Here is a 21041-nt window from a genome sequence, read left to right on the forward strand (position 1 = left end):
CTGATCCTTTATGATTTCTTCTGCAGGTTCTTATGTGAGGGATTTGGGAACCCAAGAGAACTAAGTTGCCATAGGTACATTTAAGGCAATACACAGGCATCAGCCAAACTATACTAGCTTTTACTTCTTTAAGTCCTTCTACCAATCTCCGGTTTAATAGAAAATGCTTGTCATTAGTTAGGGTAGCATTGAGTCTTGAAGTGAAATGTAATTAGACTGCATTATATGTCTTACCTAAGATATAGGATCTTTACAGTATATTATTGTAGTATAATAGAATTTTAGAACACAAAGAGACATTGCTGACATGTTCTTGATCAGATAAATGGGCCAATCAGTTTTTTGTCTTAAACCTGTAAACGTATCCTTTGTGAGGACTTCATAGTACAGACTCACCTGGAACAATTCTGTGTACAGTTCATGTTGGTCAAGATTCAAAAACCTGACTAGTTTGTTATAAGCCAAATTTCAAGTAAAGAGAAATTGGATGGCCCCAGAATACCCACTTGAATTTTCTCTCTCGGAAAATAACACCATGGATTTACTAACATTACCTCTGGCACAGATAGTATCATGCATTGCAATATTTATTGATGAAGTTTTCCTAATTTAATGTTTCTCATCATTTCCTCACTTGATTAGTACTGCTAGCTGACTTAGTAAAAATTTAACACTGACTTATTATTAGAGATGATGTGCATTTTTCCTCCAGCATTCCAAAGGAGAACATTAGATGTCTATATTAAATTCAAGCAAAAGTGTGAGGGAAATAATTTCAGCACATCTTAGGTGTCTCGCTGGCTCTTAAGGTGAATAAGGTGGTGGTGACTGTTCTGCAGAGAGTTTCTCATAAGCAGGCGGCGCATTGGGAACCTGTGAGAACAAGAAAGGGAGAATATGGGCTTGGCAACAGTGTATATGTCTCTAGGAAGGGATTAGGTTAAAATAGTTAACATATTTATACTTTTCCTGTGGACTGAAACTTCTACCTGCTCACATATAATTTCTGCCCAATGAAGTAATTGTTAAATTTCATGAGTATGTATGCTGATTGTTGGGGGCAAGGGTAGAGAAAAATAAGGTTAAGGCATTCCCAAAATCTCAAAAGCTTAGTTATACCTGGATTTTCCATGGCAGTAAAAGTCTCAAGCCCTAACTCACGAATCATTGAACACTATTTACAGACACTATATACATTGCATCTTTACTACAGAAATCCTTATAATTGTGTCTAAAGGCACATTGATACTACCACATATAAAACAAGAGGATATAGCATCCAGAACAAATGTGTCAGGGCTTCATTTAATGCTCACAACAATTCTGGGAGTATTTGTATTGTTTTCATGTTACAGAATGGGAAACTGGAGCACAGAGAGGTTAACTCACTTGCCCATGGTTACACAACCAGTAAGTGGTGGAGCGAAGAATCAAACACGGTAATTTGGCTCCAGAGTCAGTGCTCTCAACCATTATGTTATGTTGTATATATACTAGTGCTGTCCAATAGAAATACATATAAGCCACATGTTATTTTATTTGATTTTATTTATTTTTGAGATGGAGTTTCACTCTTGTCGTCCAGGCTGGAGTGCAGTGGCACTATCTCAGCTCACTGCAACCCCACCTCCCAGGTTCAAGCGATTCTCCTGCCTCAGCCTCCCAAGTAGCAGCTGGGATTACAGGCGTGCACCATCACACTCAGCTAATTTTTGCATTTTTAGTAGAGACAGGATTTCATCATGTTTGCCAGGCAGGTCTCAAACTCCTGAACTCAGGCAATCCACCCATCTTGGCCTCCCAAAGTGCTGGGTTTACAGGCATGAACCACCATGCCCAGTCATATGTAATTTTAAAATTTCTAGTAGCTACATTTAAAAAAAGAAACAGGTAAAATTAATCTTAAAATGTTTTATTTAATCTAATATTATCAGAATATTTATTTCAAGATGAATCAATATAAAAATCATTAACGAACCATTTATCTTATTTTCCACATACTAATGTCTTTGAAATATGGTATGTATTATAATACATCTTAATTGAAATTCCTATGTTTTAAGTGTACAGTAGCACCATGTGACTAGTGGCTAAGTGATCAGACAGCACAGCTCTATACAATAAATAATAGGTACTTTATCCTTCCCCTGTGTGTATATCTACATCCATTAAAAAGGCAAATATAACTAAAAACATAAAAGAATACTGTATCCAGGACTAAGTTCTTCCTTTGGATCTCACATGTAAGACTCTCATTATTGGCCCTGGAAACTCTGGGTATGCAATGACACAATTTAAGAAAATCTCTGTGCTTCCCTGTTTTTTTGTTTTTATTATTATTTATTTTTATTCCAATAAAATACACATAAAAGTTGCCATTTTAACCATTTTCAGATATATATAGTTCAGTGGCAATGAGTACATTCACATTTTCCTTGCTTTTTAAATGGAAATAATTGTATTCACTTGAGTTAAAAACAGCCATTCATGAAAATACCCTGATGAAGGATCTCAACCTACCACGGGTTCACAGTTTTTCTCTTGAAAAGACAGTTTGCTGTCCTGACGATCATACCCTTCTTGTGGGCATCTTCTCGTTAAGGTGTTTTGAGTGCCAGCATGAAGACTTTTGTCCTGAAATGTAAATTGATAAAGGTGAATGAGTGAGAAGTGAATCCATTAAAGAAAAGAGAAGGAAGCCAAAGTTTTAAGAATGAGTTTTAATATAGGTTCTGCAACTCACTTGCTGTGTGTCTTCAGTCTCATCACTTTATCTTTCTGAATTCTGAGTTTGCATCTGTAATAGGAAGATAATACCACCTACCTCTCAGAATTGTTGTGGGAATTAGATAGAGGTAAAGCGCTAGTGCAGTGCCTGGCACCCAGTAGTTAGTCAAAGAATATTTCTGAAGGGAAGGACAAGGAGAGTGAATCTATAAAAGGAACACTCTTGTGAAATTATCCATCAATAGTGAAACAGAAATAAAGACTTTCTCAAACAAAAATTGAGGGAATTTTTTGCCAATAGACCTGCCTTGCAAGAAACATTTAAAGTTCTTTAGAGAAAAAGAAAATAATATAGGTCAGAACTTTGTATCTACATAAAGGAAGAACATCCAAGAAGGAATAAGTGAAGGTAAAATAAAACCTTTCTTTTTCTTTTCTTTTCTTTTTTTTTTTTTGAGAGACGTGATCTTGTGAAGTTGCCCAGACTGGTCTTAATGGGCTCAAGCAGTCCTCCTGCCTCAGCCTCTGAGTAGCTGGGACTACAGGCAGGTACCACTGTACCCAACACATTTATCTTATTCTTAATTGATTTAACAGATAATAGTTTGTTTAAAAATGAATAATACCAATAATGTATTTGATAATATATGCTTATATACACTTGGAAATGAATAACAGCAATGATACAAGGGAAAGAAATGCTAACAGAAAGAAAAAACTCTGCAAAATATTTTAAAGAGGTTTTTTACTCTGTGCCCATATGAATGACCAGTGCCCAGAGAACAGTCTCAAGAGTCCTGAGAAAGTGTGCCTGAGGTGGTTCAGTTATGATTTGGTTTTATACATTTCAGGAAGACAGGAATTGTAGGTAAAAATCATAAATCAATACATGGAAGGTGTACATTGGTTCAGTCTGAAAAGTCAGGACATCTCAAAGCAGAGACTTAAAAGTCACAAGTGGGTTTTAAGGATTCTTTAGCTGGCGATTGATTGAAAGAGTTCAGCTTTGTCTTAAGACTTGAAGTCAGTACAAAGGAATGCTTAAGGGAGTCTGCAATCTGTCACATGATGCTATACCAGAGTTAGTTTGGGAAGTAAATCATATTATACCAGGTTAATTTAAAAAAATTTTTTATGGTTTGAAGGGCATGATTTAACCCTTTCCTTGCATTGACGTCAGTCTTATTCCTAATTTTATATTGCCACAAATAATTCATTCTGTCACTCCTATAATCTCTATTTTAAAATTAATGCTGGTCAGTTATACCTAAAACTCTAACAGGGAGGGAGTATAATGAGGCATCTCTACCTCCCTTCTTGTCATGACCAAGACTCAGTTTTTCAGGTTTCGCTGGGGTGCCCTTGGCCAAGACGGGGTTTATTCAATTGGTTGTAGGATTTAACAGTGTGTTTTTAGTTTACAGGAGGAAAGAATTAGGATTATTTTGTTATTTTAAGGTACTCATAATACCTATGAAGTGGTACAGTGTTATTTGAAAGTGGGCTTGAATTAGTTGTAAATGTATATTGCAAACTCTTGGGAAACCACTGAAAAAAAGTAAAAAAGAAGTATAACTGGGCTGGGTGTGGTTGCTTATGCCTGTAATCCCAGCACTTTGGGAGGCCAAGCAGGTGGATCACTTGAGGTTAGGAGTTCAAGACCAGCCTGGCCAACATGATGAAAAATACTAAAATACTAAAAATACAAAAATTAGCTGAGCACAGTGGTATGCATCTTTAATCTCAGCTACTCAGGAGGCTGAGGCAGAAGAATCATTTGAACCTGGCAGGCAGAGGTTGCAGTGGGCTGAGATCGTGCCACTGCACTCCAGCCTGAGCGACAGAGTGAGTGAGACTCCATCTCAAAAAGAAAAAAGAAGTATAACTGATATGCCAAGAAAGGAGAGAAAATGGAATCATATAAAATGTCCAGTTAAAACCACAAAATGCAGAAAAAGAGTGGAAGACAAAATTAGAAACAAAGAACAAGGGCAACAAGTAGAAAACAGTAATAACATGGTAGATATTAATCCAACTATATCAATAACAACTTTGAATATCAATGGTCTAAATGCACCGATTAAGAGATTTTCAGATTGGATCAACAAACAAGACCCAACTATGTGTTCCCTACAGGGAAGCCTCTTTAAATTATAAAGACACATGTACATTAAAAGTAAGTGCATAGAGGCCAGGTGCAGTGGCTTATGCCTGTAATCCCAGCACTTTGGGAGGCCGAGGCAGGCAGATCACCTGAGCTCAGAAGTTCAAGACCAGCCTATCCAACATGGTGAAACCCCATCTCTACTAAAAATGCAAAAATTAAGCAGGCATGATGGCACATGCCTGTAATCCTAGCTACTTGGGAGACTGAGGCAGGAGAATCACTTGAGTCCGGCAGGCAGAGGTTGCAGTGAGCCAAGATCATACCACTGCACTCCAGTCTGGGCGACAGAATGAGACTCTGTCTCAAAAACAAAAAAAAAAAAAGAAAGAAGGAAGGAAGGGAGAGAGGAAGGAAGGAAGGAAAGAAGGAAGGAAGAAAGGACAGAGAAAAGATATACCATGATAACACTAATGAAAAGGAAGTAGGACTTCCTATATTAATTTTAGAAGGAGAAAATTTCAAGGAAAATTATCAGAGATAGAAGGATATTGCATAATGATAAAGGTGTTCATTGTTCAAGAAGGCATAACAAAACATGCATGTACCTAAGAACACAGCATCAAAATACATGAGATAAAACTGGTAGAACTGCAAGGAGAAATAGTTACATCTACTATGAATAGTTACATCTACTAGAGTTATAGTTGAAGGCTTCAACATCTCTCTATCAGAAATAGACAAAGCCAGCAGGTAAAACACCAGTAAGGACTAATTCATTCGATGAGGCCAGCATTACTCTAATGTCAAAACAAAAGATATTACAAGAAAATAAAACTACAATTCATTATATCTCATGAATATAGATGCAAAAAATCTCAACAAAATACTAGCAGATGAATTCTAACAATGTATAAAAGGACTGTGACAGTGGAATTCAACAAAATCTTTGTGTTTTTGTTTGTTTGTTTGTTTGTTTTGAGATGAAGTTTCACTCTTGTTGCCCAGGCTGAAGTGCAGTGCTGCGATCTCGGCTCACGGCCACCTCTGCCTCCCGGGTTCAAATGATTTTCCTTCCTCAACCTCCCAAATAGCTGGGATTATGTGCCCAGCTAATTTTGTGTTTTTAGTAGAGACAGATTTTCTCCATGTTGGTCAGGCTGGTCTCAAACTACTGACCTCAGGTGATCCACCTGCCTCCCAAAGTTCTGGGATTACAGGCTTGAGCCACCATGTCAGCCCAAAATCTTAATTAACTAGATATCATAGACATCTACAGGCTACTTCATCCAACGACAACAGAATACACTTTCTTCTCAAGCTCACATGGAACATTCACCAGGATAAACCACATTCTGGGCCACTGAACACATCTTAACAAATTTAAAAGTACAGAAATTATACAATGTTCGTACTCAGACTATAATAGAACTAAACTAGAAATCAGTACTGAAAAATAACTGAAAAATACCCAAACACTTGGAAATTAAACAACACACTTCTGTGTAACACATGGGTCAAAGGAGAAATCTCAGGATACATTTAAATATATGTTGAATTAAATGAAATTAAAATATATATCAGAATTTGTGGGATACTGCTTAGCAGTGCAAGCAGTATTTAGAGGGAAATTTGTAACACTGAATGTATATATCAGAGAAGAAGAAAGATCTAAAATCAATCATCTAAGCTTTTACATTAGGAAAATAGAGAACAGCAGATTAAATCTGAAGTAAACAGAAAAATAAAAATGAGAGCAGAAATCAATGAAATGAAAAACAAGAAATCCATTAAATGGCTCATGCCTATAATACTAGCACTTCACGAGGGCAAGGCAGGAGGACTGCTTGAAGCCAGGAGTTTGACACCAACCAGAGCAACATAGTGAGATCCTGTCTCTACAAATTAAAAAAAAAAAAATGAAAATTGTTAAATGTGGTGGCACATGCTATAGTCCTAGCTACTCAGGAGACTGAGACAGGAGGATTGCTTGAGCCCAGGAGTTCAAGGTTACAGTGAGCTATGATTGTGCCACTGTACTCCAGTCTGGGTGACAGAATGAGACCCTGTCTCCAGAAAAAAAAAGAAAAAATTAATTGAATAAATCAATGAAAGCAAAGATGATTCTGCTAAGAAAAAAAAAGAAAGAAGGCACAAACTACTGCAACAATTCCTTGAAAGACACAATCTTTGAATCTACATGAGAAAAAAATAGACCTTCTGAATAGAATTATATACATTATAAAAATTGAATCAATAATAACTTTCTAAAACAGAAAGCACCAGATCCAGATGAGTTCACTGGTGAGTTCTACCAAACATTTAAGAAAAAAATCATACCAATTCTCTACAATCTCTTTCACAAGATAGAAGCAAAGAGAATACTTTGTAACTCATTCTATGAGGCCAGCATTACCCTAATACCAGACAAAGATATTGCAAAAAAAGACAACTACAGCCCAGTATCTCTCACGAATATAGATGCAAAAAATCTCAACAAAATATTAGCAAATCAAACTAACAATGTTTAAAAGGAATTACACACCATGACAAAGTGGGATTTATCCCAGGTATGCAAACCTGGTTCAACAGTAAGAAATCAGACCAGGTATGGTGGCTCACCACTTGCAATCCCAGCACTTTGGGAGGCTGAGGCAGGTGGATTGCTTGCGCTCAGGAGTTCAAGACCAACCTGGGCAACATAGTGAAACCCCATCTCTACCAAAAGTACAAAAATATTTTAGCCAGGCATGGTGGCTTGCGCCTGTGGTGCCAGCTACTTGGAATGGTGAGGTGGGAGGATCACCTGAGCCTGGGAGGTGAAGGTTGCAGTAAGCTGAGATCACGCCACTGCACTCTAGCCTGGGCGACAGAATGAGACCCCATCTCAAAAAAAAAAAAAAAAAAAGAGAGAAATGAATTATTTTGATACATCAATAGACTAAAGAAGAAAAATCACAAGATTGTATCAATAGATGTAGAAAAAGCAGTTGACAAAATCAAACATTCATAACTTAAAACGCTTAATAAACTAGGAATAGAGAGAAACTTCCTCAAGTTTGCTAAAGAGTATCTAGGTACAAAAAATCAACAGCAAACGTCATACTTGAAGCTTTTCCGCTAAGATCAGGAACAAGGCAAGGATGTCCTGTCTCACCACTCCTTTGCAACATCATACTAGAAGTCCTAACTAATGCAATAAACCAGGAAAAGGATATAAAAGGTGTACTGGTTGGGAAGAAAAAAAATAAAACTGCCCTTAGCAATTACCAGTTTTTTTCTTTTTCTTTTTTTTTTTAAGCCTCTCACTCACCATAGGATAAAAGTGTGATCTACTCTCCTGGTTTCACTGCCAGTTTTCTGTATTTACTTTCAAAGTGGGTGTGCATTTTAAAATACAGATTTCTGAATCCCACCACCAGAGATGACCTCAGAATCTGCCTTTTAGCAAGAACCCCAAAGTATTCTGGTGCAGGTAACCCCTGACCATGCATTGAGAAACACAGTATCTTGACACATGAGTGTAAACTGAGCTGTGAGGGCCTTGAAATTCTTCTCCAAGAATCAAAAGTATTTTGTCCTAAACTTCCAAGTGAAGACGTAAAACTGGTTAATATAAAAGCCACTGTCCAGTTTCTTACAAATCATTTTCCACTTCCTCCTGCAGAAACAGGTTGCTACAAAAAGCAGTCTTTCCTTTCAAAAGATGTGTTCCAGGGCTCAGGGGAATTGTTAACCAAGGGAGAAATTTTAAGATATCTAAATTCCAGTCAACCTTTCTACTATTCTGTGATCTAATGTAAGTTGAAAAGTAGACATTTCAAGCTTAATGAAGATTGTTAAAGGTGGAGTAAATCACGTGCCCAAAGCTTATATTTAATGTCATTTATATTCCTCGGCTTTAAAATAAAATATAATCACTGAAGACAGAAAGGGAGGTAATTATGTAATCAAATGCAGTACTTAATGCACTATTTTACATAATTTGGCCTAAACTTCTTAGACTACTGATCTCCAAACTGGGTTTTCTAGAGACATAAAAATCTCAAAACAAGATGTTAATATTAATTTTTAAAATAAATATGGAAATTAAACCAGGAAATTTAAACATGTTTCTCTCTCATAAAATCTCAGGAACTACAAACCACTGATCTAATCCTAGAGGAATGGAGGTATACAGTTTGAATTTGAAACTTGCCAAGCAAAATGTTCACAGCATCTGAGCACGACATTAAGACTCTGTTATTTTTCAATTGAATGAATTTAAGATGAGAGCATTGAAGGAGAAAAGAAAAATTATTGTATTTGTGTTCAGTAGGATCAAGCTAATAATTAGTTAGGAAATGAGTACCAACATACTGAGTTTGTATAGCTTTACTTCTTGAAAGACTAAACATGTTTTTGATATATACATATATAATGAAACCAAAGTTCCATCTCTCACCTTCTGCTTCTCATCAGCTTGCCAAACTTCAATCTCTACCCCATACCAACCCTTCTCTCTTTCATAGGACCTTTTCCTCTAAATGAAGTGCTTGCTGAATGAGGAATGGAACTTTCCAACATCTTTTGTAAAGATAATTTTTTCCATTATGCCTCAACCTGAAAAGCTTTCAGATCTGTGATAACAAGAAAGAGAGAGAGAGCTCTATGGAGAATGCCTTTGGGTGCTGAAGTGCTGAAGTGCTACCTGGCTTTGAAGCAAGATTGCTGAAACCTGTGGTTTTTTATAGCTTATAGACTCAGTTGATGTTTCCCATTCATGGAAGATCCTGGTGCCAGAAGACTGGACTGTGTAATTGTGTTAGCTTCCTGCTTATTTGGGTAAAGAAGAAAAAATGCTATTAAAACGATTGGCCATGAAGGATGGAAACTGTTTAAAAAAACGTACAATGACTCTTTGTGCTGATGCAGGGAGAATGGTTTTTCATTGCACTTGTGATCTCCTGGGATGCTTCGTAACCAGTGAGGAAAGAAGTGAAGAAGCAAGGCAGGAAGAGCAGGTCACAAAGTGAAGTAACGGAACCAGCAAGAATTCCCAGAAGTGGTAAAACCTGAGGTATCTAATATACTCCTGTTTGCTATGCAAGGGATCCTCAAACCCCTTCCCTGTGCCCTGTAAGCAGTCAATGCTAAGCTACACACAACATCCAGGTAGCCAAGTTTGCTATGAGTAGAACCAAAAGAGACAGGTGCTATAATTTGAATGTGTCCCCCAAAATTCATGTATTGGAAACAATCCCCAATGCAACAACGGTGAGAGGTAGGACTTTCAAGAGGTGATTGGGTCACAAGGGCTCTGTCCTCATAAATGGATTAATGTTGTTATTGCAGGAGTGTGTTTTTTATTGCAAGAGTAGGTTTGTATAAAAGTGAGTTGGGCCATGTGTGGAGTGTTTCACACTTGTAGTCCCAACACTTTGGGAGGCCAAGGCAGGAGGATCGCTTCAGCCCAGGAGTTTGAGACCAGCCTGGGCAACATAGTGGGACCTTGTCTCTACAAAAAAAAGGTTTTTTTTAAATAAGCCGTGTGTGGTGGCATGCGCCTGTGGTCCCAGCTTCTCTGGAGGCTGAGATGGGAGGATGGCTTGAGCCCAGGATGTCAAGGCTGCAGTGACTCGTGATCACCACTGCACTCCATCCTGGGATTTCTTGTTTCAAGAAAAAAAAAAAGTGAGTTCAGCTCCCTCTTGCTCTCTCACTCTCTTGCCCATGTGATGCCTTCCACTATAATATGACACAGCAAGAAGGCCTCACCAGGTGTGGCCCCTAGATCTTGGAGTTCCCAGCCTCCAGAACTGCAAACCAAATGAATTTCATTTATTTATAAATTATAGTCTCTAGTATTCTGTTATAGTCACAGACAAAGACACAGGGCAAGTTCCTGGTTGGGGTTCATGCCTGAGCAGAGGCAAAGGAAGAGTTGCAGACGTGCAACGTAGCAAAAGAGTCATCAGAAGCCAGAATCAGAGCTAGAGGTGATCATGAGGCTGTTATCTGACTCTCCAGAGATTCAGAGGAAAGAGCTGGAAAGAGGGCCCTGTACCTGGAAGGATTTGGGCAGTGGGAACTATACCAACCATCAAGGCTTTGTATCCATTTCGTCTTCTACAATACCAACAGCCGATGAGCAGTATGATTCCCAGGATCACCGTCAGGATGCCAATCCCAGCGGCCCTGGCCCAAGAGATAGACAAATTCACTTTGTCATTGAAACATTGTTTCACATTATGATGAAACATAAATCAATCTCTCTTCATACGGGCTTTGACTGCCCAGAGCAGCATCTCCCAGTGTCCAAGTAGTCTCCCACCTCCCACACTGGGCATCCTGCCAGACCTCCAGCACCTGGATCTAGGGCAGGACTTTATCTAGGAGCCTCTCAGGTGTGTGCCCATGGGAGCACTGCTAATTGGCATGACCCAGGCACCCAAGTTCCAGGTAAGAGTAGTGCCATAGTAACTGGTCTTTATGTGGACAATGTATTTATTGGGGCTAAATTATCTTTTTTTCTCATCAGGCTGTTTTAAAACATTTTCTCCAATTCAGCCCACAAAGAGAAAATAGAAATTAACACTGACTCATCTACTAAAAGCTAGGTGCTGTGCTAAACATTCATTAGCTCATTCAATTCTCACACCAACCCTGGAGGGTAGACACCATTTATCATTCCCTATTTTCACAGAAGAGGAAATAAAGGCAGAGGACACATGACTCAAGGTGATCATACAGAGCTAGCACAAAACAGAGCTTGGATTTGAACCTGAATCCATCTTGATTATGTTTGTGCCTTCCCTTCCCCAAACTTCCCCCTTTGCCCCTTGTAGCCCTAGGGAGAAGTGTCTGGGCTGAGCCTACAGCAAGGCTGTAGCATTACTTATTGAGAAGGATCTTGTCTAAGCAGCAGGGTGCCAATCTGGGGATCTACACCAGCCTCTTGGGCCATGTGTTCAGTGACTGCTGGGAAGCGTTACAGTTAGCACAAAGACCCTAGAAACAGGGCCTGGAGCTGTGCACTCCCAGCAAGCATCATCAGTTAGCTAACATCTGTCAGCATTACAGCATGATCAAAATCGACAGAACTGAATCTGTTATCTGTGGTTGTCAACTTGCTAAGAAAGTTTCTGCAGAGCTGAGTGACTTATAAGAGACTCAACAGCTACAGGAGAAACAAGGTTTAACTAAGGCTTCTCCTGGAGAGACTTTTGCCCTGTATCGTCTACTGGACAACTTCCGTCTCAAGGCTAAGGAGACATCAAGCTTATCTTGTCCATCTTCAATCAGGACAGAGAGAGCCATGGGATGACAGCACTAGATGGGAACTCTGACCCACTTATGTAGATCAGTCCACCTACTTTATAGATCAGGAAGCTGAGACCTATCAATGGTACCATCACCATAGAGACTACAATTCATTGAGCACCAATTTGTGCCAGGCACTGGACTAGGCACCCCCACATTGTGCTTTTATTTTATCCTAACAACAGTCCTCTGAAATAGGAATGATGTTCATTTTACAGCTGACGGTATGCTGGTCAAACGCCCAGTGTTGCACAACCAGGAAGTGGCAGAACCAGCCCTCGTAGCAACTGGCACTGGAGACCATGCAAGTGAGCACCAGAATTTGGGGCAGATCCAGGTCTCCCAGGCCAGTGCTTTTCCTGCAGAGTCACTCTTTCCTGAACTGAAGCTGTCACAAGGCATGTTCAGTGGTGTTCTCATGACTGAAGGCAGCTGATTCAACTCCCAACATGCCTGTACTCTCATTTTACCCTGGGGCATCCACTTGAACATCTTGACACAGACAGAGCTCTGTTCTAGCACTTTATGCACGGTCACATGGTACTCACAACATGCCCTAGTGACTGAGAGTGAAAAGCTCCAGGGTATGCCAGACATATTGGAAGAACCCACTGCCCAGCTTGGCAGGCCTTCTCAGAGTGTCTTCCAAATACCACGTACAGTAGAATCACCTGAGATGCACATTAAGGTGCAGCTCATAGGACTCTACCCTGGCCTACCCCATCAGCCTCTTAGGTGGCAGCACCTAGGAATCTGCATTTTAACAAGTTCCATGGATGACTTGTGTCCACTCAACTGTGAGAACCGCTCTCCCCTGAAGTTTCAAAGAGATACATAATACTCAAAGCAGGTATGTGACCCTTTTTGGCTGGATGTGTGAACTTATTTTACATCATTCTTCCTCATTCTACCTGCTGGCACAATTGTGAGAAGGATAAATATATTCTTAAATCTTAGGAATGTATTGCTTTAATGAAGATGGCTCAATTGTGCAGGATCTGGATTTTATGCAAAAAATCTTTTTGAAAAAAGATGGCTTCATTCCCCTACCTCCATCCCACCTGTTTAAACAAACAGCAACAGGGGCAGAGACTCTTCTTGAGAGGAATGAGTTTTGCCATGGGTAGCCATGTTTAGCTACTTATTTTCTGGACCGATCTCCTTCAGTACCTGCACAAGATCATGATGTTCCATGTATTCAGTGCTTCCTTCACTCACGGACTGAAGTTAAGTGTTTTACTGTGCTGGACGCTTTGACCATCTTGACCCTTCTACAGACAGCAAAATGTCAAAAGGAATTACTTTCTCCTTATAGAAGGACAGCTCCCACACATGCAAGTTGAGAGGGTATTTTTCTTTTATGCTGGAACCCAGAGGCTCCCTCGTGTTCTCAAGGAAAATGTCAGATAATCCACCTGCTCTTGCTTATGCACTTTGTTCAGGTTGCAAGTTTGGTTTCTTCCTGACTAGACCCTGAAAGTTACCTCGTTCAGGTTGTGGGTATACCTGGCTGTGAGGTTCCCCAGCTGGGCGTGATGGCCCTGCATGGCAAAGAACAGCTCTGCTTTCAGCCTACTGAGCTGACGAGCTGCAGCCTCCGGCTTCACGCCAAGAGATACTGACCTCTGCCCTAGCCTCTCGTCAGATGGGATTGTGCAAATATTTGCCTCCGCCAGCCTGCAGCATAGCACTTAAGAGCATGGACTCTGGAGGCAAACAGACCCGGATTTAAATCCCAGCACCACCATGTCTGGCCACACATTTCCTAATTTCTCCAAAGCTTTCCCCATTTACAAAACATCAAGAATGATACCCACAGGGTGAGTGCCAAGGGGCAGGGGGCAGAGGGTGGGGCAGCAAGCAGAGGTGACGTGTGTCCCTTGAAAGGAATGGTCCTAGCCTCTCCTTCACCTCCCCCTTTCTGTTGGCAAGATGTGGAGGTGATGGCACAACATCTTCAGCCATGGGGACAAAAGCGACACTCCAGGGGAGTAACCAGCAAGAAGAAAACGAACAGGCCTTGAACTTTTTACTCTTGAATTATTACACAAGACATAAAAGTATATTTTAAAGAAGAATTTGTTGAGTGATCATACAGAAGCTGAAACGACACCCTAATTAATACCACGGGCAATGGGCTTCCCTCCCTCGAGTATATTTTTGCTCTCGGGACATTTTCTTAGAAGATACAGCCGGCTTCATCTCCAATTAGCCAGGGATATTAGAGGGTCCTATACCGGGGCCTTCGGAAGAAATGCTCTCTGCCTGAGTTCTTCCTCAGTGCCCTTGTCGGGCCCTACATCTTGCTGGCCCCTGCAGTTGACTGTTAACAAGGACTGTTCAAAGCTCTTTCCAAAGAAAGAGCAGGTTCGCAGGGAGTTCTGCACAGACCACATAAGAAGATGGTGTCCTGTTGGAGTCCCATGCAGAGGGTGGGGCCTCTGCTGCTCCCCTCCCCCCACACCCTTTCCCACTCCCAGCATGTACAGCATGTGTCCCTGCAGCTTCTGGGTTCCCATTACTACACTTTCATTTGCTGCAATTATTCTCATGCCTAACTCTCCCACTAGGTTTTGAGTTTTTTCGAAGATAAAAACAGTGTCTCAGGCCAGTATACAATGCTTATCAGTTAGAAATGCTTAACCATATAAATACTCATTTTTAATTCACTCATAATACCCAATGCCTTTCCTTAGGATAAAGTTATGCTGCAAAGGCTGTGACCTCTGCGAGTCTGGCTTCAGGCTGATTCACACACACCTGCCTATCATCCTCACTGGCTCCTTGGCAACTCACTTTTATTCTGTCTGCAAACAGCCTTCAGGAGCTTGAGTGGAGTAGACAGAACAAGGATTGAGGAAAGAGGCATTGTGATCCTGAATAGATGTTTTTCCATTTGGGAACCTACAGATAAGGCCCAAGAGTCAAAAGTGCAGCCCAAAATGGCAAGATCCAACCTTATACCATTCCCATCTTCCTGTCTGTTTGGCCTTAGAGAAGCTTGACTGAGCCCATTGTAGAAGCACAGAGTCTCCTCCCCTTGTTGCCAGGGATGTTCCTGTCTGGGGCTGTCAACACTAGGGAGATTCATGAGCAGGCGTGTGCTGATGGAAGTCAGCAGGCTGTGTCAGCAAACGGCAGACTGGAAGCCCTGCTGGGTCTGGTTTCGAACTTACTCTTCAGCTGTGATGTAAGAGTGGCCGTGCCCCTTCCTGGGGTAATCAGAGATGAAGTGAGTGTCTTCTCTTGGCATCTTGTAGGGTCAGGGCACAGGACACCTAACAGAAGGAGCATGTGGGCATCATTAAGGCATCCAAAGCCACCCTATACATCATCTCATAAAGACCCACAACAGCATCCTAACTAGGTGACCAATATCCACAGCCAGGACCCTTTGTCCTGTGACAGGATTTGCACCCGCTTCTTTCATTGATATCAAGGGCTTTAGCAACAGCTCGGCTTTCTAACCCCTCCTACTAACTAAAAATTAAGCTCGAAGAAGAAACTACAGACAAAAGCAAAAAAACTTTCAAGTTGAGTTATTATTTGGTGAAAAACTGCTCCTCAACTGCGTTCGATTTGACTCTGCACCATAAACTTGTAGAGAAACAAACAAAAAGCATTTTTACTGATTCTCTACCTTCCCTGGCCCAGGACTGTGGCTAAGAAGTTAAGAGGAGTTATTTTTCTCCAAAGTTGTTATTAGATTTCAATCCCTGGACAGAGGCTATGATACACAACGTACGCTTCCCAGAGCGCCCATTGCCTGTGCCTCGCGAGGGTGCGTGAGGTTGAGCACTGAGCACAGCATCTTCCAGCCCAGTTTTTCAGCAAAGGAAACCACCCCACACAAGGGCTTCAGCTCGTCCTAGGCACTCCACCCAAAACAAGCTGAGGAAGCCCAGGACCTGACTTTATCTGACAGCGTGTTTCCCCTGCCACCTAAATCAATTTCTGCTTCTCTCTGGTTCAAGTCCCTTGGCTAGGATTTTTTTTAACTATAACATATACAAATGAGTAACAACAAAAGATGTCCATAAACTGCAGTGGCCGTAAGTCAAGTATGTTCATTAAAAACCAATAATGGAATCTTCTCTCCTTGTTATCGTGTATTTGTCTGCTCTCTTACTGTTCTCGTGAATTTTGAAGGTCTGATCCCCACAGAATTATATTAATGAGCTCCAGTTTAAAACAACAGGGAGAGGAGGGAGAGAAGAGTGGGGATTTCACCACATGACCGCTTTCCACTGGGACATTTTATGTGTAATTTGCCCTTCCTAGTTGTAAAAACAAAATTAAAGTCAAACCCACCGATCCTCTCAAGTGAATAATATAGGAGTGAACTCTGTGTTCAAAATGACAGAATGGACACTCAATTCTGCATTCAACTCTTTTCATACATCCCATACCTCAAGCTCAGACCTTGGCAAATGATGCAGCAACAGCAAATGCGCCTCTTACCACTCAGACCAGGAGAAGTGGTTCTGTAAGTGACAGGAGAACACATCTACCCCAGGGAGGTGGCTTCTCCCCAGCAAGTGCCGTCCTGAATAATTGCTTTTCTTCTTGGCAGTCTTGGAGGACTGAGAGAGGACCCAGGAGGAGACTTTGTGAACCCTCTGAAGATGGAGACTGACAAACATTGAGGAGAAATTCTGTTGACATCACACATCAGCAGGGCAATGAGGATAAGCAGAGGACTTTGCCAGAATTTCCCAAATCCTATTCCGGGAGAAGAGGACTATGATTACGGTAAGAAGGCAACACTCTTACCTTCCTTAGTGAGAGAGTCCTCCGTCCGCCAGCCGGCCGTGTGTGAAGACTGCTTCTCTGGCTCTTAATCTTTTTTACTTATTTTTTTTTCTGGTCTTGAGTCTCATGCTAGTCACGGGTTTAGATTTCTGACGGGGTCGTCTGTAATGCTTAATTGGCATGAAAGAAACCAACTTCATTCCTTCCATCAAAAAGTCACAGCTGACTGTGGCCTCTGTTTTCCCCAGTCCCAATGCTCTATCCAAGCGAAGTCATTTATTTTCAGTGTTGGTCCCTCCTCCATAAGATTGCCACATCACATAAAATATGGAATGCCCAGTTAAATTTGAACTTCAGATTAAACAATGAACAGTTTTTTAATACAACTATGTTCCATAGAATATTTTTAGTTAAATATATCCACATATTCTGTGGGACATACACTAAAAAAGTTAGGTTTTATCTGAAATCCACATTTGTTTTTCTCATGTCAGATGGGTAATGCGCTGATGTCATTGTAACAAGGTTTGAGGGAGGCACATCTCACACATGAACATGAAACCCCAATCATCACACTTATGAACTACAAAAGGATCTGAAATCCAAACTAAACTGGGTTCCCTATTCCCTCCCTCATCTCCATCTCAAAGGGTTGAAGAGTCTTTAGGTGCAGATCTGGAGATCATCTTGTCCCAGACTCTCAAGGAAATAGAAAATCCCCGAAACCTCCTCAGCTGAGCTCCATGAGTTCTCTGTGATGCCCTTGGAGTTAACTGTCCACTGGAGATGGTGGGTTTCCATGCATCTGCAAAGGATAGATGAAATTTTCTCTCTGCAGGTGGAATATGACCTACTTAGACATCTATTAGTTTGGTGCAAAAGTAATTGCAGTTTCAGACGTTGAATTTTTAAATCATTATAACTAGGCTCAAACACATCTTTATTAATCCAAATAGAAACAATTAAAATCAAGACTTTTTTTTTGCCAACGAGAAATAAGTTTGCTTACTCCTGTAGCATACAAATTCATGAAATTTTGTATTCATTTTCTGCATGTGGTTGTGGAAGTGTTTTCCCTGCAAAAAGTTGTTGAGATGCTTGAAGAAGTCGTAGTTGGTTGATATGAGGTCAGGTGAATATGGTGGATGAGGCAAAAGTTTGGAGCCCAATTCGTTCAACTTCTGAAGCGTTGGTTGTGTGACATGCGGTCGGGTGTTGTCATGGAGAACTGGGCTTTTTCTGTTGACCAATGCTGGCTGCAGGTGTTGCACTTTTCTATGCAACGCACAGCATACTTCTTAGACGTAATGGTGTCGCCAGGATTCAGAAAGCTGTGGTGGATCAGACCGGCAGCAGACCACCAAACAGTGGCCGTGACCTTTTTTTTGGTGCAAGTTTGGCTGTGGGAGGTGCTTTGTAGCTGCTTTTTGGTCCAACCGGTTGTCATATAAAATCTACTTTTAATTGCACATCACAAATCGATTGAGAAATGGTTTGTTGTTGTTGTGTAGAATAAGAGAAGACAACACTTCAAAAAGACTATTTGTAAAATTTTCGCTTAGCTTGTGAAGCACTCACTAAGTGAACTTTTTCACCTTTCCAATTTGCTTCAAATGCCGAACAACTGTAGAATGATCATCCTTGAGTTCTTCCACAACCGCTCATAGTTAAAAGAGGCTCAGCTTTGACGATTGCTCTCAATTGGTCGTTGTCAACTTCCAATGGCCGGTCACTACACTCCTCATCTTCAAGGCTCTTGTCTCCTTTGCAAAACTTCTTGAACCACGACTGCACTGTACATTCATTAGCAGTTCCTGGGCAAAATGCATTGTTAATATTGTAAGTTGTCTCTGCTGCTTTACGACCCATTTTGAACTCGAATAAGAAAATTGCTCGAATTTGCTTTTTGTCTAACATCATTTCCATAGTCTAAAATAAACACAAAATAAATAGCAAGTAATAAGTCATTAGCAAAAAAACATAAAGTGAGAAATGCCCATCAAAATGATGTATAACATAACCACATTTATTTAAGAATGTATTCTAGGTGAAATCTCATCTCTACCAAAAATACAAAAATTAGCCAGGTGTGGCGGCGGGCTCCTGTAATCCCAGCTACTAGGGAGGCTGAGACAGAATTGCTTGAACCAGGAGGTGGAGGTTGCAGTGAGCCAAGATCACCCCACTGCACTCCAGCCTGGGTGACAGAGGGAGACTCTGTGTCAAAAAGAAAAAGTGTTTTCTAATATCAGACAGCAAAGTCCCACAGTGCAAAAACCACAGTTACTTTTGCACTCACTTAATAATTGACCCCAGAGCTGATTATACTTAACATATCATCTACCTTGAATAGCCCATAAGCATTTCAGTGGGACACAACAGTCACCTTTGCCCACCAGCTCTCCATAGCCATTGTGAATAAACAAAACAAAGAAAAAAAAAAAAACCACCAGAATTAAGGAACATGACAGTCCTAGCAGCTGAGGACTTAGATTAAACAACCACTAAGCTCCCCTTCCCCATAACATCTGAGGACCTATTCCTTTCAGCTCCTATGACTTTCTGGTTTCCACTGTGAGCTATGGACAAAGGCTGTCCTGTGTGAAGGGAGTACAGGCCCACTGGATACTGGATACTCACCACTGAAAATGGTAAGGGAGAAAGAAGACAAAGAAGGGCTGATCTTTGTTAGACAAGACAGGGAGAGCGTATCTGTAAAGGAGGGAAAATTTAAACTGAGACCTAAATGGTAAGAATTCAGCCATGAAAAGATGGAGAGAGAGCATTTCAGAAAGAGAGAACAACCAGTTGGAGACCTGGAGGCAAAACAATAGAGCATGACTTACGCTGGGTTCCTAGAACGGAGGCTAGCTCAGGAAATTTTGAACAAAAATTGGGAAGGATATAAGCCCCTGGTGTCAGTAGATTTGGGGAGAGCAACTTCAACGTGAACTTTAGGGTTAAGCCTGAATATCCCAGAAAGTCCTAGTGGTGAGTACTAGTCTACAAAGAGGGGTGCAGTTCTGAGCTGAAAAGTCCACTGCACTGAGCTGGGCTCTACAATAGCCTGGCCCGTGGACGGGTGGTGGCAAGACCACAGAGGAGGGATACTGACCTGGATCTCAGGGCGAGGTGAAGTGCCCAGGTCTCACTCTAGTCCTCTGGTGATGTGACCTGACTCAGGGATTGAGTGTGCCCTGGCATTCTTCCAGGGTAGAGACAACAGGCAGCTGGCATCATCCCCTCCCCCAGAGGATGCTATAGGACCAGACTCAGCACGTTGGGCACACAATGGCCAGTCTGGGAACATGCTCTCCAGCTTGTTTGGGGTTTTTTTTTTTGGTGGTGGTGGTCATGGGGAGGCAGTCTCGTTCTATTGTCCTGGCGAGAGTGCCATGGTTTGATCTTGGCTCACTGCAACCTCTGCCTCCTGGGTTCAAGTAATTCTCCTGCTTCAGCCTCCTGAGTAGCTGGGACCACACGTGCACACCACCATGCCTGGCTAATTTTTATATTTTTAGTAGAGACAGGATTTTGCTATGTTGGCCAGGATGGTCTCGAACTTCTGACCTCAAGTGGTCCACCCACCTCGGCCTCCCAAAGTGCTGAGATTACAGGCATGAGCCACTGCACTCGGCCCTTGTTTGCTTTTTGAATTCAACGAGGGAGTCTCAACCAGATCTTTCACAGGCATCTCTTTGGGTCTTTGAGTGGTCTGTAGCTTCTGAGGTGCCCAGTCCTTTCAGGGTTATGTGAGCAGGATAAACTGGCTATCGCTTCTTCAAAGGGTTCCTGGGCACCTCGACTTGAAAATCCTACCATATCCTGTTTCCTGGAAGCCCCCCAGAAGGTCCCTCTAACTAGGCATAGTCTCTGTTTTGAGCTGGTCTCAGGCCTCAGAGTCCACGCGAGAGCCAGCCCAAGCCAAGCCCTACCTGCTTTCACCTTCAACACTTCCAAGTGGCTTCCTTTTCTCCCCTGGCAATATAGCCCCAAGCTAACAGCAGGAGCTCCAAAGTCCAAATCACCTGCACTTCATCTCTTCAGTGTGTGTGACCTTGGGCAAATCGCAAACCTCTGGAAAGCCCCAGTGCATGCATCTGAAATGAAAGGGGTAATAGTAGCATCCACTTCATAGGTTCATGGTGAGTATTAA

The 21041-nt window shown here is 41.4% G+C and overlaps 1 protein-coding gene and 1 non-coding gene across 3 annotated transcripts; both read right to left on the bottom strand.

The window, feature by feature from the left end:
* Positions 1-569: 569 nt before the first annotated feature.
* MLANA (melan-A) lies at positions 570-16976 on the bottom strand. Of its 2 annotated transcripts, none has more exons than XM_012454542.2 (5): positions 16907-16976; positions 15310-15411; positions 10912-11008; positions 2521-2634; positions 570-873 (listed from the first exon to the last, which is right to left on the bottom strand). In XM_012454542.2, exons 2-5 carry the CDS (start codon positions 15384-15386, stop codon positions 805-807), a joined length of 357 nt encoding a protein of 118 aa, XP_012309965.1. In that variant the 5' UTR covers positions 15387-15411; positions 16907-16976; the 3' UTR covers positions 570-804. The 2 variants fall into 2 exon arrangements, with proteins under 2 accessions (XP_012309965.1, XP_012309966.1); XM_012454543.3 differs by lacking the exon at positions 16907-16976 and adding an exon at positions 16595-16744.
* Positions 16977-17373: 397 nt separating this feature from the next.
* LOC135268722 (small nucleolar RNA U13) lies at positions 17374-17480 on the bottom strand. Its single transcript, XR_010337084.1, has one exon. It is a non-coding gene; the product is annotated as a small nucleolar RNA U13 (small nucleolar RNA).
* Positions 17481-21041: the final 3561 nt, after the last annotated feature.

The sequence above is a fragment of the Aotus nancymaae genome, unplaced genomic scaffold (genome assembly GCF_030222135.1).
Source record: "Aotus nancymaae isolate 86718 unplaced genomic scaffold, 86718_ANA_hifiasm-v0.15.2.pri h1tg000041l, whole genome shotgun sequence".
NCBI lineage: Eukaryota > Metazoa > Chordata > Mammalia > Primates > Aotidae > Aotus > Aotus nancymaae.